Source organism: Protopterus annectens, chromosome 3.part0 (assembly GCF_019279795.1).
Source record: "Protopterus annectens isolate FY-2018-M chromosome 3.part0, PAN1.0, whole genome shotgun sequence".
NCBI classification, from domain to species: Eukaryota; Metazoa; Chordata; order Ceratodontiformes; family Protopteridae; genus Protopterus; species Protopterus annectens.
The window spans coordinates 263,165,663-263,189,168 of NC_056731.1; the positions used below are offsets into that span (position 1 = coordinate 263,165,663).

The 23,506-nt window shown below is 37.6% G+C and overlaps 1 protein-coding gene across 3 annotated transcripts in view; it reads right to left on the bottom strand.

Annotated features, from left to right (window-relative positions):
- BZW2 (basic leucine zipper and W2 domains 2) overlaps nucleotides 1-23,506 on the bottom strand; it is a 1,069,944-nt gene that overhangs the window by 462,408 nt on the left and 584,030 nt on the right. For all 3 annotated transcript variants that reach the window (XM_044064746.1, XM_044064744.1, XM_044064745.1), the window contains exon 4: nucleotides 14,857-14,960. In XM_044064746.1, coding sequence (XP_043920681.1) covers nucleotides 14,857-14,960 — 104 coding nt within the window. The remainder of the gene's footprint in view (nucleotides 1-14,856; nucleotides 14,961-23,506) is intronic.

The following is a 23,506-nucleotide window of genomic DNA, read 5'->3' on the forward strand; positions in this document are numbered from 1 at the left end:
CTGATGACTCCACACTCATATGCACATCAGACAACCTGGCAAATTGCTCAGAAAGCTTTAACAGTCACTGAAACATGACATTGTGAGACACACCTCAAGCTCAACCCTCCTACACTACTTCCTTTTTTCACAAAACCCTCTCTCATGAAAAATAACATTTAAAATTATCTTAATAATACAACCATTGAAGTTACTTATAGCAAATTATTAGTGATGATAGTAGATGATAATCTTAAATTCAACTTACATATACAAAATTGCATAAAAAGCTCACCAAAAAAGTACAGTTTTGTACCTACCATAAATGTAGATGTTCGAGTGTTCACACTGCTGCAGTCATTACACTTGGGTTATCCTGCCGTCAGGCGGTTCCGCAGTCGGCCCGAATTCCAAATTCTCAGTCCGGCGTCGGTTGCTGTCGCTTCTTCCCTGACATCAGTGTGCCAGGGGTATACAAGATGCATCCGACGCCATTTTCTTCAGTTTTTCTTGACCCAGATGTCAGGTGCCCCCAAGTAGGTAGGCAATACATATTGCTAATCAAAAATATACAATAAAAACAATACCTTCAGTTACCAGCAAATACACCCCAAAGGTTGCATAGGATAGAAAGGTATAGATAAGCCCAGCTAGTTCAGAGGGGATGGAGGGAGGGTAACCTGGACTGCAGCAGTGTGAACACTCGAACATCTACATTTATGGTAGGTACAAAACTGTACTATGTTCATCGTGTTACACTGCTGCAGTCATTATACTTGGGTAGAATCCCAAAGCTGAGGTTGGGTGGCTGGTCTATAAAAAGTTAGGATTGGCTATGAGGCCCTGCAGAAATGCAGTGGCAAATCCTGCTCTGGATTTAGAGTAAAGAGGTAGGTGGTAATGCTTGGTAAAGGTGTGCACTGAACTCCAAGTTGCAGCCTCCAAAATTTCCTTGGTAGGTACTCCTCTGAGAAAGGCTGTTGAAGTGGCTGTTGCCCTGGTGGAATGTGGCCTAATGTTATTTGGGACTGATTTTCCATGCTGTGTGTAGCAGTACCGAATACAGTGTCCTATTCATTTGGATATAGTCTGCTTTGAGATAACCTTGCTATGTGATCCTGCAGCATATGCTACAAACAGTTGCTCAGTTCTCCTGAAAGCCTTTGTTTTGTCCAAGTAGAAGTGTAGCTGCCTGGGTATGTCCAAAGAATGCAGAAGTTTCTCCCCTTTATTCTGGGGATTTGGATAAAAAGTTGGCAAATGGATGATTTGGTTAAGAGCCACACTAGATATCACCTTTGGCATAAAAGTAGGGTTTGGTCTTAAAGATACCCTGTCCTGATGAAAAATTATAAAAGGTTCCACTGCCATTAATGCCTGTAGCTCTGAGACTCTTCGTGCTGAAGTTACTGCCAGGAGCAGAGCTGTTTTCCATGATAAAAATTTTAGATCGGCTGTATTAGCTGGCTCAAAAGGTGGTAGGGTCAGTTTTTCCACAATGAAATTGAGGTCCCAAGTTGGTGTTGGTGCTCTCCAGGGTGGTCTTATGTTTTTAGCCCCTCTGAGGTACTGCTTTAGCAAGGGATGAGAGAATAAAGGAGGATCTGTGTTGTAATGTGCTGAAATGGTAGAGGCGTGGATCTTAATTGATAAGAAGGATCGGCCTCTGTCCAGCATCTCAGTTAAGTATTGTAAAATCTGAGGAATGTTTGGAACAAGAGGGTCAAGGCTTTGAGCCTGGTTCCAGGCACAGAATCTCTTCCATTTTTCTGAGTAAGCTTTCCTGGTGCGAGGCCTCCTGGCCTCCAGAATGACATCCATAACAGCTTTAGAGAGAGGTGTTGTCTGTTTGACTAATGTATCTGCCATGCAGCCAGGTTTAGGGTTTTGAGCTGACCGTGCAGGATCTAATTGTTTTGTTGAGTCAGAAGGTGTGGAATTTGAGGCAAAATCCATGGTGGGCCTTGAGCCAAGTTCCTTAAGATAGGGTACCAGTGCTGGCGTGGCCAGTCTGGAGCAATCAGGATCATCTGTGGTTTTTCTTGTCTGGCTTTTAGGAGTACCTTTGAAATGAGAGGCAGTGGTGGGAAGGCATAAACTTTTAGGTTTTTCCAGCTGAACAGAAGAGCATCCACTTTCCATGCTTGTTTGTGATAAGTCCTTGTGCAGAATTTTTGTAGTTGGCAATTCAGTGGGGATGCAAAAAGATCTATGTCTGGGCATCCCCACTTTTGCATTACCATGCTGAAGATTTGTGGATTCAATTTCCATTCGTGAGGGTCCATGACATTTCTGCTTAGATTGTCTGCCAGAGTATTTCTCTTTCCTGGCAGGAATTGTGCTTGTAGGTGAACTTGATACGTTAGAGTTGTGTTCCACAAGGTCATGGCTTGCCTGCATAGGGGATAAGAATGTGTGCCCCCTTGCTTGTTTATGTAATGTGTACTGTGGTGTTGTCTGTCTTTAGTAGTAATTGTTCTGGATGTAGAAGGTCCTTGAAGGCTGTTAGGGCATTTTGAACAGCCAACATCTCTTTTTGATTGATGTGAAGATGCATCTGGTCTGTGGTCCACTTGCCCTGAATGCATTTTCCTGCCATGTGTGCTCCCCAGGTGTAATCCGAAGCATCTGTTGTTAGAGTTTGCCTGGCTGTGGGTTGGGCGAAAGGGTGACCCTTGTTTAGGTGACTTGCCTGTGCCCACCATCGAAACTCTTGTTGTAGGCAGGGAATCATTGGTATTACTGCTTCTAAACTGTGAGAGTGTTGAGTCCAAACACTTTTCAGGTACCATTGTAATTTCCTCATATGCAGTCTGGCATATGGTATTAGTAGTATGCAGGATGCCATGAATCCCAGGGCCTGCAGAATTTTTCTTGCAGGGAGATGGGACTTTCTTGCCAGCAATTGAAAATATTGAGTTAGTTGAACTTGTTTGTCTGTCGTGAGGTAAGTCATTTGGGCCGTTGTATTTAAGCTGGCACCCAGGAATATAATCTGTTGCGAGGGCACTAGTTTTGACTTCTTTTCGTTTACTGTGTACCCTACAGAAATTAGCAACCTTTTTACAAACGCCAGATGCTGTAGAAGAATGTCCTTTGTCTGTGCTTGAATGAGGCAGTCGTCCAGGTATGGATATATTTGAATTCCTTTTTGTCTGCAAAATGCAATTACTGGTGCCAGGCACTTTGTGAAGACCCTGGGCGCAGTAGATAAGCCAAAGGGCAGTGCAGAGAATTGGTAGTGCATTGTACCAGCTTTGAATCTGAGGTATCTTCTGCAATTTTGTCTGATAGGGACATGCAGGTATGCCTCTTTGAGGTCCAGAGTAACAAGCCAAGCCTTCTTACCCAGCATGGGTAGAAGCTGCTGTAATGTCAACATTTTGAATTTCGGAATATCCAGGTAAGTATTCAGAATTGAAAGGTCTAGTATGGGCCTCCAGGCCTTGTCCTTTCTGGGGACGAGGAAGAGTCTTGAGTAAAATCCTTGTCCTTGTTCCTGTTGTGGTACTTTTTGAACAGCTCTCATGTCCATGAGGGCTGAAATTTGTTTTTGTGCCTCTGCCCATTGATTTTGTGGCAGGTCTGGCATTCCTTTTAGCCTTGGTAAAGTATGAAAGTGGAATCTATAACCTTGAGACACAATATTCAGGACCCATTTGTCTTGGGTGATTGTTTGCCAGTTTTGAGAAAAAAGTGCTAGTTTTCCCCCTAAGGGGGCTTCCAAAAGGGACGTGCTTGGCGTACGAAGGGGAAAGTCATTGTGACGGTTTCCTGTAATATTGAGACTTGTCCTCACTTTTGGGGTTGAGGTGCTTCACTGTCATTGTCTGTTTGAGCCTTGGGGTTGAGATCTGCCTCTTGGGCGTCTGTATCTGCCTCTCTGTGGCCTGTCTGACACTGGAAAGGACCAATTCTTTGTTGACCAATTCCTGCTAAACCGAGGTGGCTGTACCTGTAAGAAATCCTTGACTGTTTGCATAGATTTAGCTTTATCCTCCATTTTCTTTAACACCTCTTCTGCCTTAACACCAATCAAAGTATCATGCTGTAAAGGAGCATCCAATAATTTTGCCTTAACATGATCAGGTAAACTTTGTTCTTTTAGCCAAGCATGCCTTCGAATTACAGAACCTGTAACTGCGGCTCTACAAGAGGCCTCTAAAGAATCAAAACCACATTGCAGAGTATGTTTTCCCACCTGTTCAACTGCATACAATAAATCCTGCATTTCTTTACAATCAGGAGTTTCTGTGCTTGCAAGCATTTTCTGTTTAAACTGAGCCATTAAATATTGTTGGTACTCAAGCAAATGAAACTGGCAATTTAAAGCTCTTACTGCTAAAGTTGCAGAAGTGTATACTTTCTTCCCCCATCTATCCAAAGCTCTGGAATCTCTGTCAGAGGGTACTGAATTTTTTGCAATGGAAGCCTTAACCCCTTTTGGACCCTGGGAAATAGTTTCTGGATCAGCAGAAGGGTTTTTGTAAAGAAACTTGTGAGAGTCGGGGACTCTATAATACCTATCTGGCTTGGCTGGAGCAGGGGGCAAAGAGTCAGGAGATAAACTGGATTCAGAGAATACATCATCCACAATATCTAGCACAGGCAGAATAGCCAGGGGCCTGTGTTGAGGCAATAAGAGGAAATCCCTGAACCTTTTCTTGGATTCTGAGTAGTCCTGGCTTTCCCAATGGAAATGCTCCCTCATGGTATGTAAAGTTTCCCCAAATGAATAATCCTCAGGAGGAGAGGCTGGAGGGATAGATTCTTCAGCATCAGAGTCCTCATAGTGGGGTAGAGAGTATCCCTGGTCTGAAGAGGAATCAGAGGAAATGGAAACCTAATCAGAGTAGTCATAGTCTGTATCATGCCTAGGCCTTTTCTCAGGAGGTGGATGGGAACCCCTGATTAGAGTAATGAGGTCTTTGGCCATTTTAAGTATCTGTTTCTTAGGCATGGAGGACTGTCCAGGAGAATACTGTACTTGTTTCTTTGTCTTTAATGCTACCTTTGTCTTGGCTGTTGTTTTAATGGTGAGTTGTGAACGTCTGAAAACACCCTCAGAAGCCGATGCCTGCTCAGCGGCTCCGGACCCATCTGAGGGATTAGTTTCCGTAGGCCCAATACCTTGAGTTTCCAGAGGCCTAGATGTCTCCACGTGGGAGTTGGAAGTGGCCTGTAGCTCTGAGGTAGCGGGTGTCAGGGGCTGCAAAAGCACCTCACTGAGAACCGGTGAACCGGCCACTGGCCTAGAAGAGGTTTTGTCATCGGTTTTTGGACCTCAGATGGCTGTCTTTATCCTTGTCTTTGCGTTTTTTTGGTATTGAGGTCATCGGCTGATCTGACGGCATCGTATAATTGAACCTTCGGCCAAAGTAGTGCAAAGCAAAATCAAAACGTCTTTTTATAGTGCGTTTGTTAAATCTAGCACAAAACCGACAACTAGTGACGTTGTGATCAAAGCCTAGGCATGGAATACAGTAAGAGTGGAAGTCCTTATGAGGTATTTGCTTCCCACAAGAAATACAATTATTAACTTTTTCTGACATCGGTCTGAGGCAAGAAAAAAGTTTCCCCAATGGGATACTTAGCTTTATTGAAGACTTCAGATCTGAAATTCGACTTCGAAAATCTCAGGAGTTGGCCGACCGGCACTTGCGAACTGCTTCTGCTTCGGGCACCGCGCGGCAAGAAAGACTGGAGAAAATGGAGTCGGATGCATCTTACATACCCCTGGTGCACTCACGTCAGGGAAGAAGCGACAGCAACCGACGCCGGACCAAGACTTTGGAATTCAGGCCGACTGCGGGACTGCCCGATGGCAGGATAACCCAAGTGTAATGACTGCAGCAGTGTAACACTATGAACATCTATGGTTGCTGTATACAGCCAAAAAGTTTCTCAGCAATACAATTAAAACTAAATTTTCCACTACTTCCCTCACTGCTTTATGATGCTTCCATCCTTATTAACCTGCAAGCATCATAAAAAGAAAACTTGTACAATACTATAATAAAGTGTCTACATTTGCAGAAAATATCCCTTTTCAGAATTCACCAGTCTATAATACTAAAATGCCTAAATTGGTTAGCACTGCCCCATCAATTAACACATACAAAGCTTCTTACTGTTTATAAAATTATTCAGCATCCATCTGCTTGTCAATCACTAAATACCATTCTACACAACTTTGTTCCCACTCAGTCACTATGCTATGACCAAAATCATCTTTCTCTCTCTTTCTCCACAAACCTAGCAAATCTGCTGGGCATGGTCTGTTGTTACAGAACTCCTTACCTGTATCCATCAGGTCAATACCTTCCTTTCAATCCTTTAATACCATTCTGAAAGGCTTTCTAGCCAAAAGCTGATTTTGTTCTTGGCTCAGCCTCAGGATAAATAAAAATCCTAAGTATGAATAAGTACCTATTCATACCTTACACATCCTTAATCCCCCTTCTTCGCTCACTTCCTAAGTTCAATCAGTTTTTCTCCTCGGACTCTGTATCTAAATTCGTCACAACCATATTTTTAATCTCACTCCATATTGCAATTTCTGTTTGTATTAATACTAACTTATTTTAAATTTCTCTAAACTGGGTAGCATTTCTCTATATATTACATCATTGCCACATACGTTCTACATATTTCAACCAGTGTTGTCACATTGTGTTTAATTTTGTATAATTATTTAAACTGTAGATGTTTTTGTATTATTTTTTAAGACTGTAAACTTATTGTTCTTAAAATGTTTTTGTAATACTCTGGAGCTTTTCTCCCAAGGCCTCCACTGAAATGGGTACCTATCCATCTGGACCCTCCTGGTAACCAAATGTCAATAAACAAATAATTAAATAAAATAAACTATTTCCATGACAATTCAACAACTGTAATAATTAAAATTGATTGACTAAAATAATACAAAAGAAGATATCACCTGCTTTACAGAATTTATTCTGTTTCCAATATTTGGTTGTTGCTTTCCTCTGTAATTAAATATATATCTCACTTACAGAACATCTGTACACAATTTCTTTTATGTGTTTTTACAAGTTGTAAAGGTGCTTGCTGTGTGTTATATACAGTGCTAAGTTTGAAACAGATCTTTTATGACCCGTGATCTACACAGTCACTAAATTAAAATACATGCATAAGCATGGAAGGAAATGGTCAACAAACCACACTGCTTTGCCAGGGATGGTCTGCACCTCTCCCCTCTAGGCTTTCGAATATTAGCTAAAACACTGTCTTCCCCTATACTGCCTTTTTTTAGGCAAGGCCAAACTGAAAGTATTTCCAACATAGCAAATCAAAACCAAGAACATCTAAAGATATTAGTCCAAACAAAAAATTCCACTCCTTAGAAGCTATCTTCACCCTAGAGATTAGAGAATGATGACATCTGTGTGGTCACTAAGACATGGTTTAAAGCCACAGACAGCACGCTGACAGTGTAAGGTTATAATGCCTCCCAAACATTTAGACAAGCTACTACACAGACAGGGACCAAAGGTGGAGGCGTCTCGATTTACTTCAAAAATAAATATTCCTCAAACCTGATCAAACAAGACAATGCACTTGAGCTGCTCCATGTTTAAATCACCATAGCCAAAATCCAATACCACTTCCTTGCAAGCTAAAAGTCCCATTCTATGACCCAGGAAACCCATACCATGCATTTAAACTTATTGCAAACACTCTCCATCCAACCTAATACCATATTCATGAATGACTAATTACCCCACTATTAACTGGGAATACTATACAACACCAAATGTACAAGCACAGAGATTTCTGGATAACACAAACTCCCTGGGCAAGATTGTCAATACATCAACAAGGGGTGCAACCATACTGAATCTGGTTCTCACTAATATGGAAGAGTGCTGCACGCCCCCTACTGTAATGTGTTCCCTGGTAAGTTCAGACCACAAAATAGTCTCCTTTGAAGTAGAAATAAAACCTGGACCCCCAGCTAAACTTAGAATATTCAGGAACCACTCTAAGACTAACTTCCTGCTATTAAGTGATAACCTGGCAAAATTTCAATACCCCCATAAACCCTGAGAACACTGCGACCTATGCAGAACTTTTCACAGAAACTCTAGACAAGTGTGTTAATAGCTACATAAAGGCAGCTGTACCCACCCATAAGAATTCTGAACTAACAAAAAATATGCCACCCTGGTGGAATCACAAAATCAGTAGGCTGTATGACACAAGGAAGAAAATCGTGGCAAAAATTAGGAGGTCCAGCACCCAGCAGGATAAAAACACTCTCAAACTAAATAAACAACTCAAACTAAATAAACAACTCAGAGGACACAAAGTCTACCAAAGCAAAATTTGAGGTAAATTTGGCCTCCAAGGTCAAGGACAACCACAAGGCATTCTTTATTATGTCCACAATCTCAAAGGCAATACACAATTGTGTGCAGAGCTCATTGTAAATGGTGCCACCTATACTGAGCCAGGAGATATAGAAAACCTACTGGCTGATGAATTCAGCTTCAACTTTACCCCTCTCTCCCCCTCAACCTTTCCTCAGGAAACACCATCAAATATAACCCCCCCCCACCCTGCTATTACTAGGGTACAGGTACTTAATGCTCTCTCTAAGGCCACGAACACTGCATCAATGTACCCAGACAATATCCCAGGATGACTTCTAAATAGTCAGGCTGTTTACAATTGCTATTTAACTGTAGCCTCTAAACAGGCTTTGCATCTCATAAATGGAGAACAACAGTTATCTCTCTACACAAAGGTGGGCCATCTACAGACCTTGGAAACTACAGACCCGTAAGTTTCACTAGTCTTATATGTAAAGCCATGGAAAGACTTATAGAAATGATTAATGATACAGTAAACCTCGAGACACTGGGCCCAACCCAGTTTAGTTTCAAGAGCAGGTCATACCCACTCAACCTGTGGATGTCTTTGAGAAGGTCACCAAAGCAATAGATATGAGAGTAAAATGGATCACATTGCCTGACTTAACCTGGCCAAGGCATTTGACACAGTACTCCACTTGGGCATTCTTGACAGACTTGAGAGGTTAGGTACAAACCCATATGTCACCCGGTGGATAGCCAAGTGGCTCACAGACAGGACCCAGGAAGTTAGAACTGGAGAGGCTACCTCTACAAAGATGCCAATCACAATTGGAGTCCCTCAGGGATCGGTCCTCGGACCACTTCTTTTTAGCATTTACTTCTCTGAAGTCAAGGCCAATGTCAATGGTCTCTGGTTGACTAAATTTGCAGATGACTGCAATTAGGAGCTGCCATTGAATACCACACGGACACAAATGTTCTCCAGGAGGGGATGATACAAACAAATAACTTGTGTCAGAGCCATGAACTAAAACTAAATGCCAAGAAATGCATAATACTATCCTTCGGGAAGTCATCCACCCCTAGTAACTATCATATTGGCAACACACCCCTTAGAGTTAACCCAGTAGTCAGGGACGTAGGGACACACATGCACAGTAATCTAGCCTTTGACCATCAACTGTCTACAGTTGTAAGGAAATCCTTCTATGTTGCACAACTTAAACACACACGGTATGGTATCTAGGTCCAAGGAAGTCATGGTTCCACTATATTCTGCATTAATCAGACTTATCATTGAGTACAATGCCCCTGCACCTAACCAGGCATATCCAACAACTGAAACATCCACAGAGGTTCCTCATTACAATAATACAGGGTGTAAATAAAATGTCCTGTACAGACCACCTCAAAGCCCCATCTCTGTATTCTGTCCTCTACAGGCTTTTGAAGGGAGATCTATGCCTGGTATACAGAGCACTGTCAGACCCCACTCTGATGGACCTCCTGCATATCCACAAAACAAGCAGCAACAGAATTACTAATTTTAAAGACTTAAACCTTGCCTATGATATAAATAGGTCCTGATGTAGCGACAGATATGTATCTCAGAGACTACTCCTTCTCTGGAACAGGCTCCCTTGTCCATGTGAAGCAGAGTTCCTTCCTAACCCAATTCAAGTGCAACTTGGACAACTGGATGGGGAACAGGAAATTCATCCCTAGTTTGGCACCCATGTCTCTAATGGACACAGGCAACCTGTAAATGGTTCATCTCCCAAGCCTCTGCTTGTAAATGTTTCATCCCCAAATCCCCTACTTGCACTACTTATCAAGGGTACCAGAACTTGTCAGAAATTTGGGATGCATGCTAGGCTTAAAAAGGCCCTTGTGGTTGTTAGCTTAGTAAACACCTATGAACCTATACATACATACATAAATAATTAAAACCTCATGGTTCAGAAACAGTGCTAAACCTTTTGCATTAGTAAACACATATTGGTACTCCGGTGGCTTCTTTCATCCACTACAGTATTCCTATATAGGGACTCACAAGAGGTACCAGTGTACTGCTTGCTACCATCAGACCTAAAACCTTTAGACAAAAATGTGCTAAACCAACTTGTTATTCAAAGACCATAGAAACTTTTCACTCTAGATGCAACCTGTTTAATGTAAAATTTGTTAATATTAATATGCATGAGGAGGCTGAGGTGGATCTGCCCACTGGTGATGTCACTGGTGATGTCATTAAACCAGAGGAACAGGAAGGGGCAAGCCAGCTAAGAAAAAGTGAGCGTTTGCAAGGGAGAAACATCAATGGAGTTTTAGAGGAACAACATTTTCATGTTCCTACGTACAACAACAACAGTCAAATGCAACGAGGAGGCATCAAAAGGAAGGTTAAATTGCGCAAAAACAACTGCTACAACAAATGGAGATAATAGCAAACTGGGAAGTACAGTTTGAAGAAAATGAGCATGAGACTGTTACTTTTGGTGAGGAAAACAACCACAGTGAAGTAGATGGACGTCCTGTTATTCAAACTAACCAGGAAGGTGATTTTAATATATTTAACTTTACTACTGTGACTATAGAACCTAATTTAATTGAGCAAGGGGATTAACATTTATACCAGTGCAGAAAGCAAATATAGGCACTGTATTGATGGACTTTAAACTTTACATCCATAAGTTAAATTTACAGCTTTTATTTCATGGTTGTGAAATGAATAATGTGAATGACACCAGGGTCCCTAGTACTTTAACCCACCCTTGCATCCCACACTAGCACTATTCGAAAAAAATATGTGAAATTGATTTCAGAAATAAATTAAAGAGCTTTTATGCTCATGGGGGATTGCAAAAGAATATGACTGATGAAAATGTACTGGAACTAAATGCTTTGAGGCCTGCCAATATCAGAGTCATGAAGCCAGACAAGGGTAGGGGGCTAGTATTTATGACTATGATTATAACTGTCGAATGGAGGAAATGCTGTAACGGGACAGTTATGGAATGGTGTCTTTAAATGAATTTAATGTAGCATACAGGAAAATAAGAGGTTACATTAATGATTTATTTATTTGTGGTCAAACAGACTTGGATGTGTTTAACTATTTAACAACATCAACACTCCAAAGATGCTAACCCCCCTCTATGCCCCATAATTGACGGGAGAAATTCAGCCACATATGCTTGTGCTAAGGTGGTTGATGGTATCTTGAAAAAATACGTAGCAATGGAACACCAAATGTGTAAAGACTCCTGGTCATTTTTATGGGACATGAATAATCAGGAATGTAGAGAAGAGCTCAATTTTTTTAACTATGGCTGTAAAAGACATTTACACAGTTACCCCCCACAATTCTGGAATTGAATGGGTGGTAGATGTGTTAGTAGAAAGAGGTGCCTCTGCAAATGAAACTAGATTAGTTGAAGAACTACTATGCTTCATTTTGCAGAATAATTTTTTCATATTTAATGGTACATACTATTTACAGAAAAGGGGAATAGCTATTGGGTCCACATGTGGCAGTAGTTTCGCCAACCTAGTTATGGCCTTCTGGGAACACCATTCTGTGTTTACCAGAAGTAACATCAAAGATAAAATCGTGTATTATACGCAATTTTTGGATGATATATTTATGATCATAAATGGAGATGAAACTATGGCTAAAGAAATAGTGGACGAGATGAATGCCAGCACATCCTTCCTGGAATTTACATCCAATTTTGACAGGGTAAAGATTGCTTATTTGGATGTGGAAATAACTAAGGACATTTCAAGGGGATGCTACCTATCTAAAATTCATAGAAAGAAATATTACTCAAACTCATTTTTACATTACACAAGCTGCCATCCACAATACCAGAAAAAAATCTATAGTCAAAGGTCAGCTGGTTAGGACAGCGCAGATGATCACCTTGGATATAGAATTTGTGCAGGAATGCAATAATTTAAAACAAATGTTTGAAAGAAGGGGCTATCCAGAAGTGTTACTGCATGGACTCATAAAAGAGGTCCAAATAAAAAGAAGGGAGGGACACTTCTCACCCATTTTGTGACCACTAGCCTTATTAGCTCATCCGCTTAGCCCTGCCACCTCTGAGGGTAATAGTGCTGACATAAATATGCCAATGCACAGTAATAACAATAGGGATAAGAATAGGTATATGGTCAGCTTCATTACTACATATACACCTTATGGTGAGTCCATAAGGGGCACCCTGTAAAAAAAATGGTGTATCCTTATGGAAGACACAGATCTTAGATCTAAATTGGGTGCCCTACCAAGAGTTGTGTATTGAAAAGGAGCTAACTTAAAAAAATATATTGAAGAAAGAGCATAACTTGTACAACAGGAATGGTTAAATGTGAAGCATGTGCCTCTTGTAGGTACACAGATATAGGTAGGGAACTATACAATTGCTAATAGGCATTTTTTGCTCACTGCTAGACATGACTGTAACTCTAAAAGCGTGGTATATTTGGCAAGATATCAACTCTGTCCTGCGTTTTAGATCGGCAAAACCGATCGTAGGTTCAAAGAAAGGATCTAGGAACACATTTATAGTATAAATAGAAACACAGAAAATAATGCTTTGGTCAACCACATTAGGGACAACCCTGGACACCACTTTAAATTTAAGGTGATCGACCAGGTGATGAAGAGCCCTAGAGGTGGGCATACATCCCTTTAAATATAGAGTTATGGTAGCAACTTACTTTAAATGCACAGTTATCTAGGCCTTAATGAGCAATGTTCTGTTATGTGTTTACTCAAGCTTAAAAGTTTATTACGTTGAATGAATTTATGAAATTCAGTATAGAATGTTCTTATAAAATATTTTATGTACTTATAGGTTTGTATGGATGCACCTTTTTGTTTTTATATATTAATAATGCTCCACTTTGTACTTAAAAATACTTTTAAAGTATATGTAAATATCTTTATAAATATGTATATGCCTTTTAACAACGAGTTTTAAACTTGTGATGCAATGCATTCTATTGGTCATGTGACTTCATGGTTATATAAGGAGGGGTTTTACTGCTTGAATTGGTCTGAAGAAGTTCATTTGATTTGAGTGAATGAAAGCACCCACACATTAAAGTTTTGGTTTGCCTTTAGAGCCGTGGCCCTTTCTTTCTTATTTTATTAATGGAAAATTTGATCTGCATGCAAGTTTGTCTCAGCTGTGGTGATGGATTTAAGTGGAGCTTTGCAAGATTCACTGTAATGTTTAGAAAGTGGAATAATAAGACTTGTTGATCAGTCAGAGCCAGACCCATAGGTTCATCTATGAGCCATTTATCTATCAATGGGTATATCTTGGCTGCCTGCAATGTATGATGAGATGCAACTTTGGATCTGCATTTGTTAAAAATGTTGGGGCAAAGCTAAATCTAAATGGCAGTTACCAGAATGGCTTATGAACCAGAATGGATCTGAGCCAGAAGCAGAAATAGCTCCTAGATATAATGGCTACTAAGATGATTATCGTGGTGGTCCAAAGAGCACATCTGCCCCCTTCTAATAAGTAGGTAAAGTGTGACTGTACTATAGTCATCCAAGGCCTTTTTTTTCCCCTTTTGCTCCTCAGCATAGAATTGAGGTTGAGAGATGCTAGATCAGGGAAGAATATCAGGCATTAAATGAACCAGCTATGGCTTTGCAAGTGCTGTTCTACACCTGGGCTACAAACATAATATAAGGTGCGGTACACAGTCATACTTAAAAATCTTCCATTTCCTCTGTTATTTTAGTTTTTTAATAAGAGTATTATTGAAAAGCATGAGTTTAATTGTTGATTTCACTTAATTTTTTTGCTATTATCACTTATTCAGTACTGCTTTCTTTGTTTTGTTAACAACTCATATCTTGATAAGTACTCCATTCATTTTGTGTTTTTTCATGCCAGTATGGTCGTAATCATGAAATGAAAGGGTTTTTTCACAAATGCATGCTTACACTGGTAGTAGAGTCACCTATATGTGTTTCATGGGAGAATATCAGTGCCAGGTAAGAAACGGAAAGCCATCCACTGCACAAGAATCATCTTTTACTAGATCGAACTCTTGTGCATAGTTACAAAATGCAGATAGCTGTAGGAGTTATCACTTCCAAATAAAAATGGAAAATATATTGACAAATGACTTAATATAGCTTTAGGCAGCACTGTGAATACACTGCAGTACAGTATAAAAGCATCAGAAAGGGGTATACAATTTCCAAACATCTTTAGACAGTACTGCTGAAACATGACAAAACATTAAATTGCTTTTCCTATCATTTCATCAAGAGCTATATTAACAATAAAAGTTCTATGGCATTTGTTTGCACGTTACATATTTTTGAATCCTATAGTTGGGAAAGAAAATTAGTGTTTCAACTTTTTAATTTCTGAAGAAAACATGTTACTTACACAAACAAATGGAAAGTGTGTGTGTGTGTGTGTGTGTGTGTGTGTGTGTGTGTGTGTGTGTGTGTGTGTGTGTGTGTCTGTGTGTGTGTTTATGAAACAGAGAGTCTTACCTGAGCATAACTACGGATTGAATCTTCATTTTCCTCTGCACCAAATACACAGTGATTAGTTACTTTTGTCTTGTCACCATCATCTATGCGTGTCCCACCAGGTGCTGGAAGTTAAAGAAAACACTGCATAAATACATACATTTACTTTTATGCATTATTAGGATACAGTGTTTATTGCAATAACTATTAAACAAATGGGCATACATTTAAACATGAAAAAGTAAAACTGAGTTTGTAGTCATATGGTTTCCCTACTAAACCATATTTTTGAAGATGTATAACTAAAGAGTTAATTTATTTTTGTACATCAGATGGCTACATAACAATCATGAAAAAGCTGCAAAATGTTCTTTCTATTGTGCATGCCATCTGAAGTACTTGTAAAAATGTATGTGTACTCTGAGATGGGAAGATCTGCAGGGGTATCAGCTGACACAGTATTGGTCTGGCAGCAGATAATGAAAATAACAAATTCTCTCTATAGGTTAGATGTTAACAATCGCTTGTAGATATACAGCATGCTTTACTGCCAATTGCACGGGAACACTAAAGACAATAAAAGCAAAGAGTGAAATGGAACAAGAGGCTTATTCAAAATTCCATGACCCACTCCCCCCATCAAACTTTATATGGCACACTGTACCCATACATGCCTTCAACTTACATATACCAAATCTTAGATTATACAATGATTGCCGATTAGTATTCCAAAACATGCACACTAATTGGCCAGCCCAACCAGCGTGCCCGTTGTAAATCCGACATATACTGATGGAAAAAGGTCCGGTTGCCCAGACTTTTTCCATTAGTATAAGTCTTGATTTTTTTTTTGTTTGTGTTAGGTAGCAACGGAGAACGGAGTAGCAACGTTGCTGTAATCTTGCTATGTTATACGTTTAACATAGAGAGATATCTTTAAAAAAAAGCAACGGAGATCTTCCTTTCTCTGTTGCCTTTTTTGAAGATATCTCGCTATGTTAAACTTATTTAACATAGCGAGACAGCTTTAAAACGCAAAGGAGATCTTCCTTTCTCCATTGCTTCCTCTATACAGCTCTGATGTACTGCGTAAGCATACGCATGTACAGTACATCAGAAAAAGCCACAGGATAGCGGAAAACCGTGAAAAGGCAGCATGCAGGTATTATACAAAGGCATTATTTAAGAAAAATAAGTATTTTTTTTCTTAAATAATGTCATTGTATAATAGCAATAACCCACGTCTGGGTGTGGGTAATGCTAGATTTACCCATGGTTGTCTTTGTTTAGCCACTCGGGCTTCACCCTTGTGACCAAACCACACCAACTGTGGGCAAATCAAGCATTACCCACACCCAGACATGGGTTATTGCTTAATTGTTGTACCTCAGAATATGGGGAATTGGGGGTGGAGCCTGAATTGCTACCTGAAAGCAGCAGTATTTTAGAGCTCCATATAACTAGTTAAATAAAACAGGAAAAACTTTTTTTTTTCTTCAAAATATACAATCTTATAGATAAATGACTAAGTTACATAATTAGAAACTTTGGTGAAGTTATAGAAATAATTTCCTGCCAAAAAGCTTGGAGATATACTCACTTGTTAAAATGAGTAACTCAAAGAATTTTCACCAGGATGTTACCTTAAAGAAGGAACTACAACAGGTGACACCTACCCTGCAGGAGCTGTCTTTGAAGATGGATGATTTTAAGAAAACCTAGAAAATCTTAAAACAAGCAGTTAAAAACAGACTAACACTCTCAAGGAAATCCTACATCACCACCAGACAAGGATAACAGGAACAGAGATTTCTCTAAATGACTTAGAAAGCAGACTTAAGTAAGAGGAAACACAAAAAGAATTGCTTCTTAAACAAAACACTTGGTTGGTTAATAAAGTAGATGACTTGGAAAATAGGGAGAGGAGAAATAACATCAGGATTTTCAGATTACCTGAAAACACAGAAGGTGAGGATATTATTTCCTTTTTATCAAGCTGGATCCCTGACTTTTTTAAATTTAAAAGAAGGACTTTCCTTTGGTATTGAAAGGGCACACAGAGCTCTTGGGAAACCTGCCACTAACTCAAACTCTCCTCCTAGGTCAGTAATTATCAAATCTCTTTCATACTTGGACAAGGAACTGATTTTAAGATCTGCTTGGAGGAAGGCACCTCTAAAATATAAACAGAGCCTGATAAGATTTGATAACGACTATTCATCTAGAATAATGGCACAAAGGAAAAAAGTGTGGCCAATGATAAAGTTTCTGAAACAAAATAACATCAAGGCAAACTTGCATATCCAGCTAACATAATACTACTGTATAGCAACGAGATGAGGACTTTTATTGACTTAGAGGAAGCCTCTTCATTTATTAAAACTAATAATGTAATTACTTTACCAGAAGATATGGATTGGATGTCACCTTCTCTCAAGAGAACAAAATAAACAAATGTCTGGACAGATGTCAAAAAGGAGAAGCAAAAGACTGATACTGTTACAGCCAAATCTCTCAAAGCATCTACTATGATATGAATTTTTTTAATATTACTTTAAAGGACCAATATTCCTGCTTGGAATTTTAAAACAAAGGTAACTAACTACTGGAATCTTTATCTATATTTTTTGAAAATAGATGACATGATCATTTTCACATTACCTCAGGTATGTAAAACAGGGTACTTTTTTTCTCAGAAGGAGGGTTATATAGCACATAAAATATATAAATTGTTAATCAACACAGTATGTGTGTGTGTTTTTTTTTCTCTTTTTTTTCTCATTATTTATTTTTATCTGCATCTTGTCTCCATTTCTATATTCTTTCCTATTTACTATACTAATATAATCTGTATATATTTAATAACCCACTACCTCTACAAAGATAAATAATAGTCAAAGTAATCTAGTTATAGGGTAGATTAATAGGAAAAGTGGACTCAATTAGATGTTATTACAATATTTAATAGATTGATGATGGACACTGTTATGCTTATGGGTTACAGGACATGTTCTCGATTAACTCTGAAATGTTTCGTTTGTATACATATGCCAGTTGAATTATTTCTTTTTAGTATAATATAAAAGAGGAGGGAAAAATGTACTGTTGGTTGAGAGAAGTGAAACTTTTTTTACATTCTATTAGCCTCGCAAACTATTTCAGTTTTTTAACATTCACTGCTTAGGAACCGCTATATTTGCGTTGCCATGGCAACAGAAAACAATTGTGGCAGTTTCTATGGGCACTCTGAATCTGCGAAGTGCATTTAGCCTTGCAGATAACAAATAACAAAAAAAGTAATGTTTTTAGTTATTACATTGAAATATAACCTAAGGAAGGATAAATTAAATTACATAGTAAGACAACTCGTCAATACTTTATGAGCTACCCACATTGGATTACACATACCTGGAAACTCAACTGAAATGTCCCCAAACTACATGTGCACTTAAATGAAGCTGCCTGATTAAAAAGTATTACTCAGTTTAACACGCTGACTCCATAAGCTGTCTGCTCTATAAATGTTACATTTTATATGTTCACTTGCAAATGACAGTCTCTAGACACACGAAAATATACATATTACTTCTTGCAACATGTTATCTTTGCAGTAACCTCTGTACAAACTCATTTGGCAACTGATAAGCTACTCATTTAAAATATCAGTTTAAATATTAATTGTGCCCTTGAAATGCTGCTGCCGTTTTGACAAAATATAATCTGAACTGAAAAAGGAATGATTTGAAAGAAATGAAGCACTGTACAGACTTCAAAAGACAGTTCTTGACGCTACAGTACAAGTAGAACTGTATACATACAAGGAAAAATTGAAATATTTTAGTCTTCTAGTTAAAATAGCTCACTGCTAACATTTTGCTATATCAGAAAGATTAAAGAGCTAGGAGATTACTATTATTTTGTCTTTATAATGTTTATTAGAGAGATGTTAGACACTGCTTTAACAGACTGAGTGTCATGTTTATGACAGACTAAATGTTATATTTGTTTACCTAGGTTTGCTGAATTACTTTTATTAGTACTGATTTAAAACAAAAAAAGAAGGGAAACCTCTGCTTTTGGCTAAAGGAGATGAGGCTTAAGTTTATACTAACTGCCCCGTGAACTCTCTAAGATGCTTTAAAGACTATTTGATTAAAACTTACTTAAGGCAAGTCTTGACTGTATGGGTACCTATACATTCATCCTAGACCTGATGTGATTTCCCCTTCTGGAAGCAGGAGGTGTCCTATGCAGGGTGGGGATTGGCAGGGTGATCATAGTCCATGGTTTGACTCTGCTTTGTAAGTCTATAAATCTGTGAAAGCACTGGAATGCAGGGTGCCTCTGCTCAGAGACAGGATAGCACTGATAAGCCATGTCTTTTCATAAGTTTGAGTTGCTGTTGGTGGGGATGAAAAAAGGAAAAATAAAAAAAAGAGAGAGCAATACACCTACAGTAAATTTTTGCTTCATTGGTAATCAGCCATTGTCTCGTACAGAGTTTTTTTAGCCAAACTCTTCTAGTACTAATCCATTTGATGTTGGCTTATCTAGTGTTTGCTCCTCTGTTGTTTAATTTATCCAAAATTACATATCTGACATTTTCTTCTGTCTCAAGCCTAACCTTCACTTGTCCTACTGATGCTCAGCTACTTGCAGTCAGGCTGCCCAGCAGAGCTGTAGCTACCTGTTCTGGTGCCCATTGTGTCATCTGATGTGGTGCCTTCTACTTCAACTTAAAATTGAGAAGCAAAAGAAAAAAAGATCCTTCATGGACTTGAAAAGTAAGAAAAAAAATGTAGTTTTCTGCTTTATACACCATTTGTAACAAGAAAATGTCAACTAAAATGCATCACTTCTGCCCAGAAATTCAGTACCAGTAATACACTAAAGACCAATTGCCATTGACTAATTATGCCATCTAACACTTTGCTCCCTTTACCCCACCCTAGGTATGCTTCTGCCATCCAGTGCTAATTAAGTCAGCTTCACTGTATTTAGGTGTGTTAGGTTTTGGTCTAACAGGCAATGGCTTGTCTGGTGACTCTTCCTTAATTGCTGTCCTTGGCAGGAGTTCCTCTGCAGACAATGGTTCTCTTAGCTTCACAAGCCCCCAACTTGTAGGTTCCCCTCCTGCCACCACCACCTGGAGCTTCCTCCTCAGATTCAAATATAAGCCAGTATATTCCCCTGTGCCTAGTCAGACTGCAGAGTATAGAGGATACTGGAGTATTTTGTTCTGGGTTCAAGCCAAACTGACCTAAAATGTTTGTAGTCAAAACAAGGCATGCTAAACTTGCCCCTGAGATTTACGTATAAAGAGGAGGGCAATTCTATCTTTCAATCCCTCGTGAAAATTCCAACTTTGGTCAAATGCTTTGTTTAAGTTGTCATGGCATCTGAAACTACTGATGACAATCTATTCATAATTTCTGAATCTGCAATGTATATTTAATTATGCACAAAATAATCATTTAGATGTCATGATGTTTAGTCCATGTAACAGGAAGGTAAATTAAGGGAGAAAGGGAAAGGAAGAAAGAGAGAAAAAAAGGAGGGAAAAATGAACAATATGACATAGATAATTTTAAAATACCTTCTGAATTATTCTACTCAGATGACATATATATATGTTCTTAAATAGTCCCTTAATATCTATGCATTTCAACAGATTTGCTTAATTAAATTGTTATAAATAGTAAAATGTGATATTTGGAACTGTGTGTCTTATAAATGTTATACAACATATGTTAAGTTGTAAATGACAATCTCCAGTGCATACTGAAAAGTAACATTCTTAGAAGTTATAGCTTTACTGTAATCATACACTTGCAAACTCATTTGACTTCTGATAAACTACTTACTTTGAGAATTTGCATGTTAACAAATTTAATCTTTGATAATATATTAATTAATTTGTATAGACATGCTATCTTATATAGAGATGATTATACTGTTGACTTCTATTTAAAAAGGACATAACACAGTAATTAGAAATAGAACAAAAGTATTAATAAAAAGCATTTTGAATCTATAAGGAAATATAGTTAAAGAGACAGTAAGTGATGTGAATAACTTGTTAGAAGATCGCTTAATGAACACAATTTAGTGCTTCTGACATCCAAAGTAATATCTGCATGGATTTATAAAGAAAAGAAAATGCATATTGGCAACTACACAATTGAAATTTTATGCACAGAAATGAGACAAACGTTGTTATGCTCCTGGAATAAATTAACTTTAGAACATATCTACTTAATGAAAGCTCATACAGTTTTCACTTAAAAAACACTGTTCTACACTACTACAAGGCCTACTTGTACCCTAATTTGGTTTAAACCTTTACATGTTACACTATTGTTAGTAATTTTCACAGATTAATGTATAAACATACCTAATAGGTGTAAATAACATGCCTGAAACTCCAAGGACATAATCTGATTGATTACATTACATACTGTAATACACATCTTCAGTTACAAACCTGTAAATATTCATGACATCCAAACAAGTCACTGTATATATACATAGAGATAGAGAAACCGGTTTGTAAACAGGTAAATAACATATGAGAGAACCTGGTTTAGTTTCTCCATCCAGAATCAATTCCAACGAGGCATCATTAAGTAGCATACTTACAGGTTATAGTACCTAAATGAGTTAACATTATAGTGTATAATAAACAAGATTTGGCACTATACAACCTTGAACTAATAAAAAAATAATAATAAATGGGGGAAAAGAGAAAAAAAAGAAAATCCCTCAGGACATATTTTAATTACTTAATATAGCTGTAAATACATTACATGTTTAAGAACTCTTAAGGGTAACTATATTGGATATTTTCTAAGTCATTAAAATAGTTGTTTACACTATGAGTAATTCATCCTAATGTATAAAATAATATAGAATAATAATAGAATAATATAGAATTTCATATCTCTTTTAAGAAAATTCTCCATACAATAATTTAACATATGGAGCTCTGTTGATATTGTTGGTTAAAGGTATGGGTGATAATCCAATAGATCTATCTTTATCTATTGAATTAGGAATGACTTTCATTTCATATTTAATGGAGAATTCATATTTACTTGCATTTGATACTTTAGAATTAATGTTTTATAAAAGTACTTTTTAAAGCCTGACCAGAATTCTACTCTACTTGTATTTAAAGAAGAAAGAACATTGAATAGCACTTCTAAGTTTACACACATAAAAATAGCATCCATCTTCATCAGATTATATGATATAACAACTATAATTAAAAAAGAAACAAAATGCTTCTTCCAACCATAACTTGAAATGGATTTAACATTTGTATCCTTAAATACTAATGGCTTAAATAATGCAAGTAAAAGATCAAACTTACTAAAATATTTAAATCTATATAAGGCACAAGTACTATTTCTCCAGGAAATGCATTTAAGACTAATGATAGCTTTATTTGGAACACTAAGGACTATACTATCTTAGCTCAATCCTCCCATAGAAAAAAGACAAAAGGAGTATCAATTCTCTGGAAGAAAAACATAATCACTCCAAAAGTTATTTATAAATATGAAGACGAAGAAGGTCTACTAGCATTTTATAGTCAAATTTAATAACAGAATATGGACTTTAGCCAATCTATATTGGTTCACAGGAATTGGAGCAGGAACAGTTACAAAACACCTAGATTTTATTTCCAACAATTATAAAGGAAACCTAATATTGGGAGGAGATTTTAATTGTATCCTAGAAGCTTCTGAAACCACCAAGAAATCATTTCACATAGCAACTATTTCAAAATCCTTAAAAACATGGATTGATTCATTTCATTTAATAGACACTTTTAAAATAAAAGATGATAAATCTTTATTATTTTCCCATAAAGACCATAGATTTGGAACACAAACCAGAATAGACAAATTATTCATAGTTCAAGATTTACAAACAAAAATCAACTTCTCAATAATTCCATGCCCCTTCTCAGATCATGACTCACTGATAACGAAACTCCAAATAGAGTTTAAACCATTAATCTTCTCAACTAGAATTCCATCATATATCATGAAAATTAAAGAATTCAGACCCTGGATGTTGTCGGAACTACAAATATTTCTTGAAATTAATAATACAACAGAAATCAGTAGGGTCATGGTATGGGACTCATTAAAAATGCATTTATTTGATAAGACCCTTAGCTGATACAAAAACAAAGTTAGAGAGTGGGAATCTGAATCACTAGACTTGCAAACTAGACTCTTGACAGCAAAATCTGAAAAAAAAAGTCAAAATTGTCCAGAAGTCAAAAAGGAAAAAGAGAAATTAAATAAAAACTAACACACAAAACTTGTCTATCCTTGGAAAATTTTAAAGTAAATTCATTAGCCCCCTCCCCCAGATATCTACATAACTTATCTACAAGAATTAAAATACAATCAAAAGCAAATAACATTAGCAGTATATATCATGAAAAGAAAGGGAAAAAAGTATCTGATATAGGAGACATCCTTGAAGCATTTTGGTTCTATTATATGGAACATTTCAAAAAAAAAGATTTAGATACCAACCAATTAAACAGATACAAACCTTATCAATATAAAAAAAAATTCCAGAAAACTTAAAACTAGACTTACAAAAACCTATATCCTACAAAGAAAATGTTGACAAGATAAAAGAAAGTAAA